The sequence below is a fragment of the Delphinus delphis genome, chromosome 9, assembly GCF_949987515.2.
Source record: "Delphinus delphis chromosome 9, mDelDel1.2, whole genome shotgun sequence".
In the NCBI taxonomy this organism is placed as follows: domain Eukaryota; kingdom Metazoa; phylum Chordata; class Mammalia; order Artiodactyla; family Delphinidae; genus Delphinus; species Delphinus delphis.
In genome coordinates this window covers 4,510,262-4,528,315 of record NC_082691.1, presented here as the reverse complement: position 1 = coordinate 4,528,315, position 18,054 = coordinate 4,510,262, and the positions used below count along the sequence as shown (strand labels likewise).

Below are 18,054 nucleotides of genomic sequence, written 5' to 3'. Positions count from 1 at the left end.
ACAGCTGCCTTACTGTCTATAGGGACAGATGACTCCCCTTCGGCTGTGACGTGGGTGCTGGTAGAGCCGCCTGGTGCAGACAACATCAGGACCTCCAGCAGAGGACACACACGGGGCAGCTGGGCTCCTGTGGAAAGAGTGATACCCACCTTGGGCACACTCGGTGTCCTGCCTGGTACTGATCTCTGATCGGTTACAAGCCAATGATAAAGGAGAGAAGCTGCTCTTTGCGGTGCCTGTGCACCCCAGAATCATTCTAGGGAGACCCAGGGCTCCCAGAGCTTTCCCTGGGGTTGTAAGGAGCTGTAACAGCTGTGCCCTCTGCCTGTAGTGCTGGCCCCGCAGAGACCACTGTGCCTGCAGTGACGCTCCCAATGGGTTAGAGTCAGAGCTAATTCCAAAGGCCAAGCCCACGGTCACCCACCCAGCCCACTTCCCAGCTCAGCTCCTTGGGAAGCCCCCCGGGTCTGTGCATCTCCCCACAGAGAAGCTCAGGTCGTTTGTGTCAATGAAAACATTCTTGCTGCCGTAACAATGGGTGTTGCAACCATCAAGCCATCACATTACAGCTGCCCTGACGGTGAGCCCTGAGGGAACTCAGGATAGAAACAGGATGCCTGCCATCACGCCATCAGCCACTGCAGCCACCAACCCCCACCCCCACCCCCACCCCCGCCCCCTGCACTGAAGGTGCACCCTGAGGGGATTCAGGATGAGAAAGCATAGGACACTGGCCCCAGATAGGTGAGGTACACATCAAAGGGGTGGTTTCAGTGAGCCCAGACTCTTGCATCTTCCCATACATTGATAAGAGCTAAATTCCTTAACTTGAGATGTCTGGTTTTCTTTCATTAACAGTAATCTTTTGATGTTCTGGCTACCTGGTCTTTTTTGCAAAAACTCCTATACATCCTGGTTCCCCCCTTGCCTCTTCGGAGCAGTCCCTCAGAGCAATCCGAGAGGCTGCATCCCGGGTTTAAGTCCTCAGTTTTGTCCACTGAATATAACATAATTCTCAACTTTTAGGTTGTGCATTTTTTTTCAGTCGACATTTGCAAAGTGGCTGTGGTGACAACCAGCTAGAAGGAGATCGGGACTTGCTGAGAGAATGAGTGCATCTCAAATGGAAACAATCAATTATACATTTTTTCATTTAAAATTTGAGATCTCTGGCAAGATCAACCGTCCCAGGTGATGTTGGTCTCTTCTCAGGCTGACACCCAGATCCTGAAATTGTTTCCTAGCTCTCCACTCCCAGCTGTGTGTGTGAGATGGGATCAAGTTATCATTTTATACTGAATGTAATAAATGCCAGGGCTGTCAGCAGTGATACAGTTACACCGAGTTTAGTACTGTTTCCCATCCCGCCAGCCCTCCAGGGACAGCAGGGGAGGTGTACACCCCGCCGTCTGAAGTCCCACGAGCTCTGGGTGAAAAAGGTTGGGTTTGCTTTTTCCCCTTTTCATTATCCATTGCTTTTTCTTAATGATTTATTGGGCTTCACTCGCAGGAGAAAAACTCCTGAGAAAATCTGGTGTGACTGTGAGAGCCAGAATCTGTGGATTTTGTTGCCAACCTTTGTAGAAAGGCATGACTCACTTCCCTACCAGAAAAGGACTTGATATTAAAAAAATGTATTGACCAGTTTGGACAGGAGAAGGAAGTGAGATCCCTCCCGCAGGTAAGCCGTGGTCTGTCCCCAATGGAACTTGGCCACTCTGTAGCAGGAGAGAACCCTGAAACTGGAATAGGAGATCATGGACTGGGCTGTCTGGACACCAGGCTACATGGACCACACTCTTGGTTTACCATTTTGTTTCATGTTGGTGTGAATGAGCATCTTAAAGGACATCCGATACTTAACAGTGTTTTCATCCAAATTATTCTGTGGGTTTTTTTCTACGTTCTGTGTACAAATTCCAGGAGTGGGAAACGAAGGAAGCAGGAGTTAAACCACAAATATTCTCTGGGCAGCCGAAATGTTTTGGCTTCCCGTGGGTTGAAGGTTGAGAAACACTCTTGTGTTTCAGCATTGAGAGGGGCTGGTGAACCAAGGTCCAGGGGACCCTGACATTGGAGGGGTAGGGGGCGGGGATAGGGGTGGGGAGAGATGTTTGTGTGTTCTCTAGAGCATATTTGGCTAAAAAACCTCTTGTGTCAAAACTCACTTCTGTTCCAGAGACATAGATAATGGATCGAGTGCAGCCCATCACCCGGGATAACAGGTGTCAGGACTTGCAGGGGGACCTGGATGGGTGGCTCTGGGGTCCAGTTTTCTGCTGCCCAAGGCCATCTCACTGTGGCCCTGATGAGGTCATTCTTACCAAAAATACTTATCAGAGGAGAAGGAAACCACATAGGTGGGACATCTCTAATGTGACAGAAACATGCTAGGTGCTGACCACAACTTTGAAATAAATGGAATGCGCCCAGTTTTAAAGATGGAGACACTCCTGCCTGTGTACGCATGGTGGGTGCTGGGTCAGCCCCTCACCTCAAGAAGGAGTTGACAGTCTCAGATGTCACAGTGCTCTAAGGGCTACAGGATGACAGAGGTAGAACCTGAAATAGATACAAAGTGGATGAGCTGTGAAGTGCTTTTCAGGGAATGTCCTCACAGAGCTGGGAAAATGCTCAGGGCACTTAAAGGACTGAGGTGAGTTCAGAGTGGTGCAGAGGGGTCCACCAGGCTTGCATAATTGTGGTGAGGACTGAAGCAAGTGGGATTGGAAGTTCCCAGTCTAGACAGGGTGGAGGGAGGAAAATCAATTAGTATCAGAGGTGTAAAATGCATTGTCGCAAACAGCTTGTTTATGGGATGCCGCATGGGCCCAGGCACACTCCAGAGATGCAGGCAGTGGGTGGAGTTCTCCGCTGTATTTCACAAGTTTTAACAAACCTCCATGGCATGAGTTTGTACCCCCTTGAATGTGGGGCGGCGTTTGAGCGATCCAGCCACCCAGTGCAACACTTCCCCAGCTCCAGACTTGGACCAGTCAAGCCCTTGCTCTGGTTTGCTTCATTTGCTTCATTTTATCATGTGGACCCTGCGTCTCTGAGTGAATTTAAGTTCTTGTGTCTCCTTGCATGTTCATGGTTGCTATGGAGGTAGAAGTAAGGGAGAGAAAAGTATTTAAGAGTTCATTTTGCATTGGCTTGTTTGCTTAGTAACGAGTCTAATGTCTGCAGAACTCAAGGATTGGGAGAAACATTGACATTTTTTCTTTACATTTTTTCTATGGGAGCCTCGGCAGGGGTTGATGGGTTTTCTGGGTGTTGGGCTATTTCCTGTGGATCCCTCCCCTATTCCTTATGGGGATTCTGCATTTGATGAGCAGGGCATTTGATGGTCAGTGTCTCACAAGGAAGCATGAATCGGCATAAAAAGCAACCTTCAGGGATTGGGTTTTCCTTTGATATTAATATTTAAGTACAAGAAAATCTGAGTCTCCTGGATAAAGAAGAAGTGACACATATATACAATGGAATATTACTCAGCCATAAAAAGAAACGAAATCGAGTTATTTGTAGTGAGGTGGCTGGACCTAGAGTCTGTCATACAGAGTGAAGTAAGTCAGAAAGAGAAAAACAAATACCGTATGCTAACACATATATATGGAATCTTAAAAAACAAACAAAAAAAGGTTCTGAAGAACCTAGGGGCAGGACAGGAATGAAGATGCAGACCTACTAGAGAATGGACTTGAGGACATGGGAAGGGGGAAGGGTAAGCTGGGACAAAGTGAGAGTGTGGCATGGACATATATACGCTACCAAACGTAAAATCGATAGCTAGTGGGAAGCAGCTGCATAGCACAGGGAGATCAGCTCGGTGTTTTGTGACCACCTAGAGGGGTGGGATAGGGAGGGTGGGAGGGAGACGCAAGAGGGAGGGGATATGGGAACATATGTATATGTATAGATGATTCACTGTGTTATACAGCAGGAACTAACACACCATTGTAAAGCAATTATATTCCAATAATGATGTTAAAAAATAAATAAAAACCACCTAAAAAAAAAAAAAGAAGAAAATCTGAGTCTCAAAAATCTTCTCAGGAAACTGAATGATAGTATAATTGGCAGAACGGAATAGAATTTGAGGCTGAGGGCAGGTAATGCGGGGCTGTTGCTGAATGCGATGAGTTTCCTGTCTGTATTTGTTTCCAATGTGGTGAACCAATGGTTCAGATGAAAGCTCACCCACAAGTTCATTGTGTGAAACGTGAGGGCAGGGTTGCCCACCCACTCATTTCTGCAAATGTGGACTCAAGGGCCCTCCGGTTACCAGGAGATGCTAGGAGCCAGGGACACAGCCACGGGTGCAGACGGGGAATAATTGCTGTCTTCATGGGCTCACATTTACATGATAACTATAAGAGCACATATCAGATGCTTCCTTTGTGCCTAGAACTCTCTAAGGCTCTTTCATCTGTCCTAACCCTTTCAGTTCTCACGATTTCTTTGTGATGGAGGTGCTGTTATTGACCTCAATTTTACAGGAGATAAACTGAGGCAGAGAGAAGTTAAGAAACCTGTCCAAGGTCACACAGCTTATCAGCGGCAAAGCCGGGAATTGAGTCCAGGCAGTGTGTCCCCCTCATCTGTGGGCTGACCACTACACTGCACTGGCATCGGTGTGGACTACACGGGGCTGGGCCTCCAGTGCTGGGGAGGGATGGGGCAGGGCAGAGGGCACAGGAGGGCAAGGGGTGGGCTCCGTTTCAGTTTTAGTTTGGAATTAGACGGCTATTCTCTAAACGCCCTTCCTGCAACTAACACTCATGTGATTCTATTAAGCAGGACCTAGGAGGAAAAACTGGAAAAATACCTATGTGCCTTTAGTCTGCTCCCTGGATATAGACCTTGCTCCTTGGGAACAATTAATTAGTGTGTTAGGCTGAATTTATTTTCAGTGGATGAGGGATCAGTCATGAAGTACTGCATTCGGTGGTCACGTCAAGTCTTCACAGCAGGCTGTTTATACTACCGGCCACTTGTTTGAAACTTCTCAAAGTTAGAAGAAACCTAAGCCCCTCCCTGGCAGCGGGTGAAATACTTCTCGAAATGGCAAAGACGGGCTTCTTCTCCAGCAGAAATATACTTCTTGATCGGTTCCTTCCTCTTTTCAGCATCTAAGTGCTCACTCTGATGACAGGTTAAACATTTAAGGAGGTTGATTCACCACTGCAGGTGGGTTGAGAATCTTGCATGATTCTAGCTGGTAAGAATTCCTCTTAGAGGTTTAAAAAGTCTGCTGTTTCCTTCATGATTAGGAAAATAAACCTCACCCCAGAAGGTGTGTCCTGCCATGGGGTCTGTGATCATTTTCCCGGGAGAGTGAAAATAAGAGTTTTGCTCCAGCCATTCAAGCTGCCCGTGGAAATGATGATGGGAGAAGTTCAGGTGGGTGGTGGGCGCTGGGCTTTGGTGTCTGAGCATTCGTATGCCGAGAAGCATCTCAGAGTGATGAGGTTTTATGTTTGCCTCTTCCCCCGACAGGGCTGCTTGACGACCCCAAACTCCCCGTCCGTGAATCCCCGTTCCACTACACTGGGTCCATCGCTCTCCCTTGGCAGCATCTCAGGGGTGTCGGTCAAGTCAGACCTGAAGAAGCGCCGAGCGCCTCCCCCTCCGTCCCTGCCCCGCGCGGAACCACCCGTGCAAGACAAGACGTCGGAAAAGGTAGGGAGAGGGCGCCGCTCGGGACCAGGGCCCCTGCTAAACGAACCCATGAATTCTCTGGAAGGTGTCTGTGCGCCCTGTCATTCTTCAAGCTTGTGGCTTTAGCAACGAGATGGTTCAGGGTGAAAAGTTAAGCTTTATTCAGAAGTCGAGGTGAGATGCTGCATCGCTTCATTTAGGGAAGATCGGAAACTATTTTTGTGCCTTCAGCCCTTAAAGGCTTAGGCTTGTTGATTAACGTTTATTTTATCTTTAGCTTTGAAATGTGGGGCACCATTGCTTAATGAGGAAATTGCAGGCACTGTAAGAAGTCTGGAGCGTGCATAAGATGGGGATGACACGTAATACAATATAGGTGCCCCAATAAACCGCGTTCACAGGACAGCTGAGAAGGTGTTTGCACGTGAAGTTGGTTTCTATGTGACATAACATCTATTTAGGGAGGCCTCGTATCTGGGGAGCCTTCAGAGCAGAGGAATGGCTTTGCACGTGACTGTCCCGTGGTGACCAGGCAGAGCCAGCGTCCCTAGCGGCTGGCCCCTTACTCTGGGCTTCTTCCTTCATCTGCCTGATGATTGGCCTTGAAACACTATTTGACATGCCAGGCCCTCATTTCCCAGAGGCCAGGACGCTCTCTGACAGTTTTTCTGGCTTAAAATGTGACACTGAAAAAAATTATTTGGGTGGGATGTGACAGGGATGACACCCAAGGGTGGCCAGGACGGACGATGTGCTCTGGGTGCTTTTAGAAGCCAGACTCTCCTGGGCAGCAACAGGAGTGCTCCGCAGAGACCCTGAGATGCGGGTCAGCCTGCAGTGTAAGGAGAAGGACCCACTGTTCCTCACTGAGCTGAGATGGTTCCCGGCGACTTGCCTGGTAGCCTCCTGGAGAGGTACCACCCCACAACTAGGAACATCTATGCGGAGCCCCTTTAAGCCCAGCTGGGCTTGAGGCCCGGCCCTTTTGTGCTTATTCATAAACTGACTTTCCTTAAGATAACCCAGAAACCGTGTCTGTACCTTTCAGACGGGAGGCTTGGCCCCTGTATCGCGGTTAGCAGTCACGTTAGTGGCTCCGTGGCAGTGTGAGGTGGCATGACACCTCACTTCCTTTCCTTTCCGGCCTGGTCATCTGTCTGGCCGTGTATCTGTCTGGCCGTGTATCTGTCTGTTCATCGGTCACCTCTCTCAGTCCCTCCAGGGCTGTTCTTTATCCCTGGTCTAGAGACACCCCGGTTCCCATCTAACGGTCTCTCCATACCCAGTCCTCGCAGTCTGTCTGAAAAGCCTGTAATGCAACACATTTTACAAGAAAACTTTTGATTTTTATGTTTCTTAAACAGTTTCTAATAGTACTAATTTATTTTGAGTTTTCCATCATATTTTCACTGTCTTTTGATAAAAGAAATGTAGGCACAAACCAAACTGGCATTGTTTCGCTGTACACATGCCCAACTACACAGCGCAGACTCATGAACACAGAGCTGCTTCCCGTGGGGGTCTGCAGTGCGTTTCACCCCTTATTTGGTGGGGAGTTAGATTTTGAACTTTCTCATGACACAGGGCATCCTTACAGCATGTAGCAATTTTCAACCACCTACCTCTGGGGGCGTCTTGTTGCTTTTGATGGGGAGGGGTATTTCTTTAGTGGTGAAAAGTGTGAGTTCCAGTATCAGTATAATTTAAGCTTTATTTCAAAAGAATTGCATTTGCCTAATGTTATAGAATGTAGATGCTACACTGCATCGGTATTTTTAAAAATTTTATTGAAGTATAGTTGATTTACAATGTGGTGTTTAATTTCTGCTGTATAGCAATGACTCAGTTATATATATATATATATATATGTATATTCTTTTTCATATTCATTTCCATTATGGTTTATCACAGGATATTGACTATAGTTCTCTGTGCTCTACAGTAGGCCCTTGTCGTATATCCATTCTATGTATAATAGTTTGCGTTTGCTCATCCCAAACTCCCCATCCATCCCTTCCTGACCCCCCACCCCCTTGGCAACCACAAGTCTGTTCTCTATGTCTGTGAATCTGGTTTTATTTTGTAGATAAGTTCATTTGTGTCCTATTTTAGATTCCACATATAAGTGATATCATATGGTATTTGTCTTTCTCTTTCTGACTTACTTTGCTTAGTATGACCGTCTCTAGGTCCATCCATGTTGCTGCAAATGGCATTATTTCATTCTTTTTTATAGCTGAGTAGTATTCCATTGTATATATATACCACATCCTTATGTGTTCCTCTGTCGATGGACATTTAGGTTGCTTCCATGTCTCGGCTATTCTAAACAGTGCTGCAGTGAACGTTGGGGTGCATGTATCCTTTCGAAGCTTGTTTTTCTCCGGACATATGTCCCAAAGTGGGATTGCTGGATCATATGGTAGCTGCACCAATTTACACTCCCACCAACAGTGCAGGAGAGTTCCCCCCTTTTCTCTACACCTTCTCCAGCATTTATTGTTCGTAGACTTTTTAATGATGGACATTCTGACCAGTGTGAGGTGATAGCTCATTGTAGTTTTGATTTGCATTTCTCTGATAATTAGAGATATTGAGCATCTTTTCATGTGCCTCTTGGCCATCTGTATGTCTTCTTTGGAGAAATGTCTATTTAGGTCTTCTGCCCATTTTTCGATTGGGTTGTTTGTTTTTTGGTATTGAATTGTAGGAGCTGTTCGTATATTTTAGAAATTAAGCCCTTGTCAGTCGCACCATTTGCAAATATTTTCTCCCAGTTCATAGGTTGTCTTCTCGTTTTGTTTATGGTGTCCTTTGCTGTGCTGCATCAGCACTTTAAAAATTCCTTCTATCCAGAGAAGTTACGTTTTTCAGATTTTTATGTGCTTTTCCAGAGTGGATAAAGTCGGCTTGAGTGGGAAAATGTATATTAAGTAGAGAATTGGGAATTCTGAATGAAAAATAAATAGTACCGTATACACTGCAGAATGAATAGAGCCCCCTCTGAGGCAATAAAAGCTTCTTTACTGAAATCCGTTTTATTTGGCACAGAATGAGTGGAGAAATTGACTCACAGCAACCATCTCCTTTCTTAAGAACATGAATGGCATATGGATTCGATTTAAGCATTTGCTATGACCGTGCTTTTTTTTTTTTTCCTTTCTAAATGAAAGGTATTTTGTTATTTACTAATTTCTGGGAAAGGAACCCAAAAATGTATTGTCGTCGTTGGGGAAGAACGTCAATTCCTTCTTCCTGAACTTCCTCCCATATAAAGATAAGATGTTTGTTTGGAAAGCCTTATTTATAGGCAACTGTTACTAACACGAATATCCTGAATCAGGAGGAAAGGATTATTTTCAAGGCCGTGACTAGTTTATAGGAAAATGGGAATGCTTAGATTTTCTTCTTTTAAAAGGCTTTTTTCTTATCAACTGGTATTAAAAATTCAGTACAGTAGCCCCTTCCTATCTGTGGGTTTCCCCATCCTCGGATTCAACCAATCATGGATCAAAAAGAGTCAGAAAAAAATAATCCCAGAAAATTTCAGAAAGCAAAACTTGAGTTTGCTGGCAACTATCTACATAGCATTTACATTGTATTAAGTATTATAAGTCACCTAGAGATGATTTAAAGTACACAGGAGAACACGGGTCGATTACGTGCAAGTACTGCCCCATGTTACAGATGGGCCTCAGCGCCTGAGGATTTTGGTATCTGAGGGGGTCCTGGAAACATCTCCCACTGAGACTGAGGGGAGACTCTATGTACTTTTTCAGGTCTTAAAGGCAAAATAATTTCAGCCATCTTCCAGGTCATCTGAAACTTTTAAAAACTGTAACCTTTGTCTCAGAATTTGCAACCTGCTTCTATACTCATGATTTGAGTATTTGTTATTTCTAAAAGTGCTTTTCAAGAAGATTTTTCCAGAGGCGTTTGAGCCAGTGAGAGAAACGGGTGGCATCCTTGTACCAGCCCTTCGACAGAGGGGTCAGTGAGACAAGGGAAGCCACGTGCCATTTTCAGAAAAAGGTGGAACTGCTCTCTGCCTCAGACCTTCACCTCTCGTCCCAGTGCCTTGAATGAAGTTTTAATTACGTGGAACGTTCAGACAGGAATGATCTATACATTAGGGCACCGTGTGCTAAGTCAGTATTTTTCAAGCTTGAGTGAGCGTCAGAATCCCCCCAAAGGGCTTGTGAAAACACACTCACCTTGGTTCCACACTGAGGGTTTCTGATTCCGTAGGTCTGGGGCCAGGCCTGAGAACTCGGGCTTCGGCAAGTTCCCAGACAAACCCCACTTTGAGAACCACCACCCCACAGACCTCTACCTGCCCCATCTGCCCGCCCAGAATTTGGACTAATCAGATGTGAGAGCAGCAGGTCTACTTTGTATAAATATTTTTAACAGATCTGGAGAGATTCTTTGGCAGAAACGTTACCACCATCATGCACCGTTAGCTGAGGACTAAAGCTATCTATTAAGAGAAATGAGTAGGTCCCACTTCTTCTCACTGGGACCTGGGGAAAAGGACAGAGGAAATGCCTGTTCCAGACGGGATCTTTCTCCCTCTTTCATCTTGGAGGGGCCACACTGTCCTCTCCCCACCTTGCTCCGTGCTGAGATGACCCCTTGCCTTGTCCTTAGCCCTGCACAAGGGCTTGCTGCATCTGTGTTTGTGTCAGAGCCCCCTTTATACAACAGGTCTTAGCCACGGACCCCAAGGAGACTCGCCTGCCTGTCATTTGCACACATCTCTCCCCCTGGGGCTGCTCTTGGGTCAGCATTCAGGTCATGAATAGGGGCAGAGGACACAGGTGCCCGGGTGGACAGCCTTCCACTCGCTTGCTGGTCCTCAGTTTCCTCCTCTACAAAATGGGAACGATCAAAGCAGCCTCCCCAGGTCCACAGGGTAGAGGTCAGAGCAAGGCCCCTGGAGCCGCTTCCTGGATTCAGATGCCAGCAGCTCTGTCATTCCTGGGAACACGATCTTGGCAAGTTGCTCCACTTCTGAGACTTGTTTTCTTAGGTGTGCAGACTGTACTGTGGAGTGGAGGTGAGAGCTGGCCCCAGGGCCCTTGGGGAGTGGAGGGGCCAGGGTGTGGGGGGTCTGGCCAGGGTCCTGCATTAACCAAGTGGAAGATTGTATTTAAAGATCAAACCCTTTATTGCTAGAAACACCAAATGTATAACGAGAAGTTGCCCAGCCCCTGGAGCAGGCTTATTCTGTTCAAGGATGCCTGCTTATCTCGGTGGCATTTTCCCCTCTGGGCACAGAGCTCAAAGAACCTACTCACTAGTCCACACCTTCAGAGGAGTGTGGGGGAGAAAGCAGTGGGTCATCCCTTTGGAGCCCCTGTTTGAGACCAAGAGACTAGAATACCGTCAAGTCATCCTTCCTCAGGGGACTCAATTTACCCATTAAAGACGGACAATCCCGTGAACCGCATGGGCCGACATCGCATTGGTACGACCCCTGTCAGGTTAACGAGCAGCGTACTTCACTCTTCATCTCTGTCCATTGATTAAAAGTAACTTGTGGAAGTCTGCTAGACAATGCTGTGTCTAACTTCAGCCGTCATCATCCACAGATATGGAATAAACAGCTGGCCGTTCATCTATTCAGTCCGTATCCAGTTGTTATACCCCTGCTTTAGTGGCGGTTACAGCTGTGCATCGTTTTTTTATTGTAAGTAGAAGTAATTCAAAAAAATACTAGTTATTGAGGCGTTCTTTTGTCCTATTTTATTTGAATTTTTGTGTTCGTTACGTTCAGCTCCAGATAATTCCAACATGACAGTGCATTTGTACATTACCTCCAGTTTATTGCATTGAGACGAAAATAGCTCGTGATGTCGGCTATTATAATGAGAGATGACGGAGGCGTGTTATGATCAGTTATTAGTATAAGCCAAAATGGAACTTTCTATGAAATACATGCTTGTGTAGTCAACAGATAGTTTGAAGAGCTGCTATATGCAAGGCCCTGCACTTGAAAACACCAATTGGTATTCATTACTGTAATATCTCAGTACAATGTACACATAAGAACACAGCATCTCCCACTGTGTAAGTAAGTAGGATAATTGGGGAATGTTGGCAATTTAGCGGAAAGCACTACTACTTGCAAGTTCCACTTTCTGGATCATCACGAGAGTTAGGTAATTAGAATATTACAGGAAATCATACAACTCTGCTGTCCGGACTCCCAAAGACACGTTTCATCAAGAACGGGGGTGTGCACGTGGCCCTGGTCAAGGTGGACTTCTGTGGCCATGGTTCTGGGCCTGCTGGCCTGTTTCTGATGCGCTCTGCTTCCCGGGCCAGAGCAGAAGGAAGCCCTGGTGGCCCTGGTTCCAGGGAATCTGCAGGGAGCAGGACCGTGGACCGGGGGCGATCAGGCCACGCGGCCAGCGGGACCAGATCCTGTCTCCTCTCCCGTTAGGACTGACATTTTTTGCTTATTGGAACGAACGTCCAGAAGATGCTGGGGTCGAAGTGATTCTGACTTTGTAGTCATTGCTTGTCACCCCTGGGCCTCCTGGGGTGAGGTCCACTCCATTTCCTATCACACACCTCTTGGTTGTTCTTTTGTTTCTGGAAAGGTGGTTGATGCTTGGAGACGTTTTAGAATTTATTTTTCATAATAATGAAAGGCTTTTGGCTACGGCTGGCGTGTCGGCTTCCTGCAGTGCCGGGCTGAGCAGGGGGGAGCTGGGCTGGACGGGGCTCGGCAGACAGGAGTGGTCCTGCAATTCACCTTGTGCATCAGACGAGGCTCCCCCGGACCCCGCCCCATGTGAGGGATGAAGGGGACACGGTCTCGGATGCACAGGGCGCTCTCTTTCTCTCACGTTACATCCCACCTGTCAGGGAATCTCGATCCGAATCCAGGTCCTCCCACTGTGCCCTACCGCCCCCCACCTCAGGGCCCTGGTGCAGTCCCAGGACATAACTCCTCACTGGTCCCTGCATCTGCTCGTGTCCCTCCCCCTCGGCCTCCTCTTTATTCCATACTCGACACAACAGAAGGAGGATCCTGTCTTTTCTTGAAGCCTCGGGGGCTTCACCTCCCCCTGGGCCCCCGTGCTCTGGGCCAGCCGCTGCCTGTGCTCTCAGCCCTCTCCACAGGCCCTCCCGTGCTCCCTGCCCCGACCCTGCTCCGTGTCCCTTCCGAGACCCTCTGCCCTCTGTCAGTCGCTGCGTCCTTCCCCTGTTCCGTTTTTCTTGTAGCTGCTAACCCGTCCGCCCGGGGAAGGAGGTTTTGCTTCTTTATTCACTAACCTCTCCCCAGTGTCTCCCACCAAGCCGTTCCGTCAGTAAACGTTTATATTAAATTCGTTCATATGTACATCATTCCTGTGTCAAGCACCTATTGATGGCGCCTGTCGAAGTGAAAGCACCGGTTTCAGAATTTATGTGGAAATAGCTAAAGAATTGCTTTGCTCCAGAGCCAATGTAGAGAGGGCAACTCCTCTGGACCATGCCTGCAGGATTCGCTCATCCCTGAGGGACAGGAGCTAAGAGTAGTTGCAGAGCTGGAAATGACCTCGTGCTGTGGGCGGAAGCAGGTGCAGGGACCGTGGGGGCGGGCGGCAGGTGGGCGGTGTGAGACCAGAGCAGCTGCTGCGAGGGGTCCTTGAGGAATGGGCGGCCCTCTGAGATGAGAAGGGTCCGTCGCTGCTTCCGTGTCCATTGGAGGAAGAGCAGAACGCGGCACATGGCAGGGACATCACTGCCCAAAGGAGCCTCGAGAGCAGCGGGCTGACGGGGAGGGGCGGGGCGGGGCCGGCAGGGGTGTGGCCGACGCTGGGCCCGCCCTCCGGTGCACCCCCTGCTCATCTGTTCCGTGGGTGCAGACACACCGAGAGGGTGCAGATGGATCGCCGGCACAGAAAAGCTCTCGGTTTCTTCTCTCCCTTCCCCCCACCCTCCATCTCTTCCCCCTTCTCTCTCCTCTTCTTGTTCAGTCTTTTTCTGCAACCCAGGTTTTTCTCCGTTTTGATCCGTATATCCTGTGAAATTCCCTTCAGTCCGTTTGGTCTTCCAAAGCCTGTCAACCATGTTTCTTCAGAATGATAACGTATACGTGTGTGTGCCACTGTTTTCAATATTTGGAAAGTACACTTCCCCATAAATGGTCGGATTTCACCCTCACAGCGGTCCTGGCAGGTTTGCTGACTCTGAAGGCCCTTCTTCAGGTGAATGGAGGAAACTTGGCGGCCACGCAGCCCAGAATGGTGGAGCTGACTCAGCCCCGCTCCGCCTCCTGTGGCACCACTGGGCGTCCCCCCTGCGAGTTGCCCCCATAAGCAGAGGAGGACCAGGCCCTCCTTCACCTGCAGATGCTTTCCCTCTGCCGCTGAGTTTGTAAGAGATGAACCAGAGCTGGGAGAAAAAGAGGGTGTCGCATGAAGGAGGGGTCCTCTGTCTCCAGGGTCTGGTCCTGGAACTGAAATAGACCCCCCAACGCACACCGGGGCCAGCGGTGGGGACTTCCTCTGAGATGTGGCAGAAGTCCCCCCATCCCCCAGCGAACTTGACCGCACCCTTAAGCGGCCGTCCGCAGATCCCCGGGAGGGCTGTTTCCTTTCCGTTTTGCAGTGCCCATCCCTCTGGTGAAGGTCAAGGGCAGGGCAGGTAGTACGTTTTGTGTCCGGCTGGAGGTCAGCACCTAACAACACGGCTTCCGCAGAGGAGCTGAGCGGACCCGGGTCCCTCCCCTGGCCCCCCAGGGCCCAGCCCGTAAGTCCCCTTGCTCTGCGTGCTCCAGCCCCCGCCCACCCTTGCTCCCTGCGTGGATGGGCAGGAAGGGAGGCCTCCATCCCAGCATCTCACGCCGGCAGACCTTTTGGCTCTTTCTGTGTGTTGTCTCTGGACCTTTGGGGAACGTTTCTTGCTTTTGAAGAGCCTTACCCCAGCCAAGATGTGCCTGGCACTCTCTTCCCACCGCAGGGCCTCGCTCTGGATTTTTGGTCCCAGGCAGGATGCAACAAGTGACTTCCCGCCAGAAGTAATCGCGCTTTTCCCCACTGCATCCACCCCATTAGCAGAGTGCAAAATCTCCCTGATTTGCTGGGTGCAGTGCATTGCGCTCTGTGTGGCTCTGTCCCTGTCCGTTGGAGGAGGAGCTGGTCCAAGACATTGTGACATGGAATGCGTTTTGCAGCGTGCGTGATTTTCCGGTTCAGTGTCCTTGTAGGACAACCCTTGCTCTCAGCTGTTCTCCGAGAAATCCTCAGCAGAGGTCGGTTATGTGCCACTAGGTAGAGGGAGCACTGGTGACAGAGTCCAGACAGGCCCATAGCACCATCTCAGTGCCACAGTCTCAGCATACAGCTTGGAATTGCTGTGCACTGGACCGCTCCCCGGCCTGGGACAGTGCCGTGTTCCTCGTTAGGCCCCAGGCTCCACGCACAGTACCTGGCAGGCAGCAGACGCCCTGCGAGCACTATCAGGAGACTCGGGTGAGACTACGTAACCTTGTCTCCCATCGGGGTGGATGAGTCATCTGTCTGGGCGGAGCTCTCGGGCCACAAGTCCAGGGAGGGTGGGCCTTGTTTTAATCATTGACTCAAATGAGTGATTCGGCTGGAGGTTCAGGTAGATGAAAGCAGGTGGACAGGAGGGTCTGTCAGGGCCCCGAGTGACCAGTAGGCTGAGCAGGTCTTCAGTGGGGGGGCATTCGGGCTGAGTTGGGGCTCTAGTGGCCCCAAGATGAGTCACTCCTGTGATCCCTGCGCTGTCGGTCCTGGACAAGAGGGTCCCCAGGTCCCATTCTGCCCCTCCTTTTTCTGCAATCCAAGGCTGACCCGGGGCCCCTAGGTTTCCAGGGCCAGAATGCCCGAGGGAAGGGTGCTGGTGTTTGGGTGGCATGGGCACCCAGGTGAGGCTGTGCAGAGTTTCCAGCACCCTGAGCTCCACCAACCCCAGTGTGATAGAGGGAGGGGCTGCAGCCGATTAGGCCTGCGCCTGGGTGGCCGTGTGTCCAGGCCACATCGTAAGAGACGAAAACTAAAGGTGCCCAGAGGAGAACATTATGGGAGTTGATGAGTCTGGAAATTGCCACCCCTTATTTTTAAAATAGCAGAAGTTAGAATATTTTAAAATATTAGAATATTGAGAGAAGGAAAGGCTGACTGGGACGTGACAGCCCCATTCAGATATTTGAGTCCCTATCCTGAGGCCCCAGAGGACAGGATGAGAAGCAGCAAGTGGACACTCTAGAAATGTTTCGTTTAGTGGAACAGAGGAAAGAATTTTTCTGTGGGGCAGAGTCAGGGGAGGCAGCAGTGAGTATGTGGGCAAAACACCTCGTGGCAGTTAGATTTAGTGTTTGCTGACGTTATCTTGTAACACGATGCTGCTGCATGGTCTTCCATTGTCTCACGCGCTCTTCTGGGGACAGGGTCTCCTCTTACGGCTCCCGGGGCCCACGAAGCGTAAGTGACTTGCTCAAGGTCACGGCAGTGAGAACAGTTAAAGAGTAAAGGCTGAAGCGCTGTCTGAGCACAGCCTCGTGGCCTCCAAAGTCTGAATTTTTACCGCGACTAGTGCCTGCCGACCAGCTAAGTTAAAAGGCGACCAGTCTGCTCAGGCTGGCCTGACAAAACGCCACCATGGGGCTTAAACACAGACCGGTTTCTCACAGTCCCAGAGGCTCAAGTCTGAGATCAAGGTGTCTGCAGGGTCGGTTCTCCTGAGGCCTCTCTCGTGGCCTGTAGATGGCCATCTTCCTGCTGTGTCCTCACGCGGCCTTCCCTCCGTGTGTGTGTGTGTGTGTGTGTGTGTGTGTGTGTGTGTGTGTGTTCTCACTGTCTCTTCCTCTTCTATGAGGACACCAGTCATATTGGGTTAGGGGCCACCCCAATGGCCTCGTTTTAACTTGATCTCCTCTTTAAAGGCTCCATCTCCAAATAGAGTCACATTCCGAGGCCCTAAGGGTTAGGACTTCAACATACGGATTTTGTGGAGACAGAATTCAGTCCATAACAAAGGGATACTGAGTTTCTGTTTCTGTGCAAAGCAGTTTTCTTGGCCATAAGGAGTTCAAGGACAAATAACACACAGTCTTTTCAAAGCTCTTAATATTTAATTGGTGCAGAAATTCTGTGCCTCCGAAATACCAGAGAATGGCCCTTGTCTGCGGAGAATGTGGCATGGGGTCCAATACAGCGACAGCAGCCGACCCCACGGGAAGCTCCCACATGCACTGTTGCTTTTCACGATTCCACCTGATCCCCTTCCCTGGAAAATGATCAGCATTGATCCGATCGGGGGCCAGCGGCTAGACTGGGTGAAGGCGTCACTTCTGACTTCCTTCCTGGTGCGTGGTACATTGGATCACGGGTCAAGTCCTAGTGGAGAAACATTGTCCAGCCCGGCTAGGAGCGTTGAATGTTAAACCAACCAAGGGCGAAAGGCCGTGGCGTCATACCGACCACAGGCAGCGGTCCGCTCACCAGCACAAAGCCTTTCTGTGGCTCCTGGGCAGAGGTCCCGTCCCCAGCCAGCTGGTCCCAAGGCCACGTGAAACAATTATAAAGACCAACACCGGTTCAGTGCTTGCTGTGTTTCAGCTGCAATGCTCACACCTTACGTAATCATCTCATTTAACTTCATCTTTACAACGTCTCATGAAGTCGGCGCTGTTCTTATCTTCGTTGGACAAGTGAGGACACCAAGGTTCACCGAGGGGAAGTGGGGTCAGAGTGTATCCCAGGGCCCTCGGGCATCTCTCCTGCAGGGAGCTCTCCCGCATGGGTGCCAAGTGGGGTCAGAGGGAACCGTGCGGCCGTCAGGGGGCACTGTGCTGGAGTGGAATGTGCAGACTGGAATCCCACTCTGCAGGCTCTGCAGTACGGAGTAGCGGGGGCGGGGGGGACAGCAGGTGCTGAGGTATCTTCCTCCTGTGCTCCGTGGTCACCTCTGATGCAGCGATTCTCAAATGGATGGAGCATTTGAAACGCAAGAGCTCACTTATTTACTCATCATTGGCAGGGAAGTCACGTGTTTGCTGTTGGAGAACCAAACCTCAACGATGAAAACCATTCTAAAGATCTTCTTGAAGGGAGCACGTATCATGCTCCATTGCGTACTGCACTTTCCTAGTGCTCGGAGCTCCCGGGACCCTTTCTCAGCGGCCCGCTCTGCTTGTCTTGGAAGTGATGCTACAGTTGAAATATCTGGTGGAATCAGGATAGAATCAGTTCACCTCCATACGTGCCCTTTGGCAAGGAAATTAAGCCAAACTGGCAAGTGACTGATGGGAAAGGCTGGGCTCCTGTCCTTGTGTAATCCTGTTCTCTGGGTAGAAACTGCTGGATAAACGGGGTTAATTTCACCTGACCCACCAGGGCCAGAAGTATATAAACCTGACCCATATAT

General features: G+C 49.6%; 1 protein-coding gene across 3 annotated transcripts in view; it reads left to right on the top strand.

Annotated features, from left to right (window-relative positions):
* COBL (cordon-bleu WH2 repeat protein) overlaps positions 1-18,054 on the top strand; it is a 259,545-nt gene that overhangs the window by 144,114 nt on the left and 97,377 nt on the right. For all 3 annotated transcript variants that reach the window (XM_060020105.1, XM_060020107.1, XM_060020106.1), the window contains exon 7: positions 5,503-5,685. In XM_060020105.1, coding sequence (XP_059876088.1) covers positions 5,503-5,685 — 183 coding nt within the window. The remainder of the gene's footprint in view (positions 1-5,502; positions 5,686-18,054) is intronic.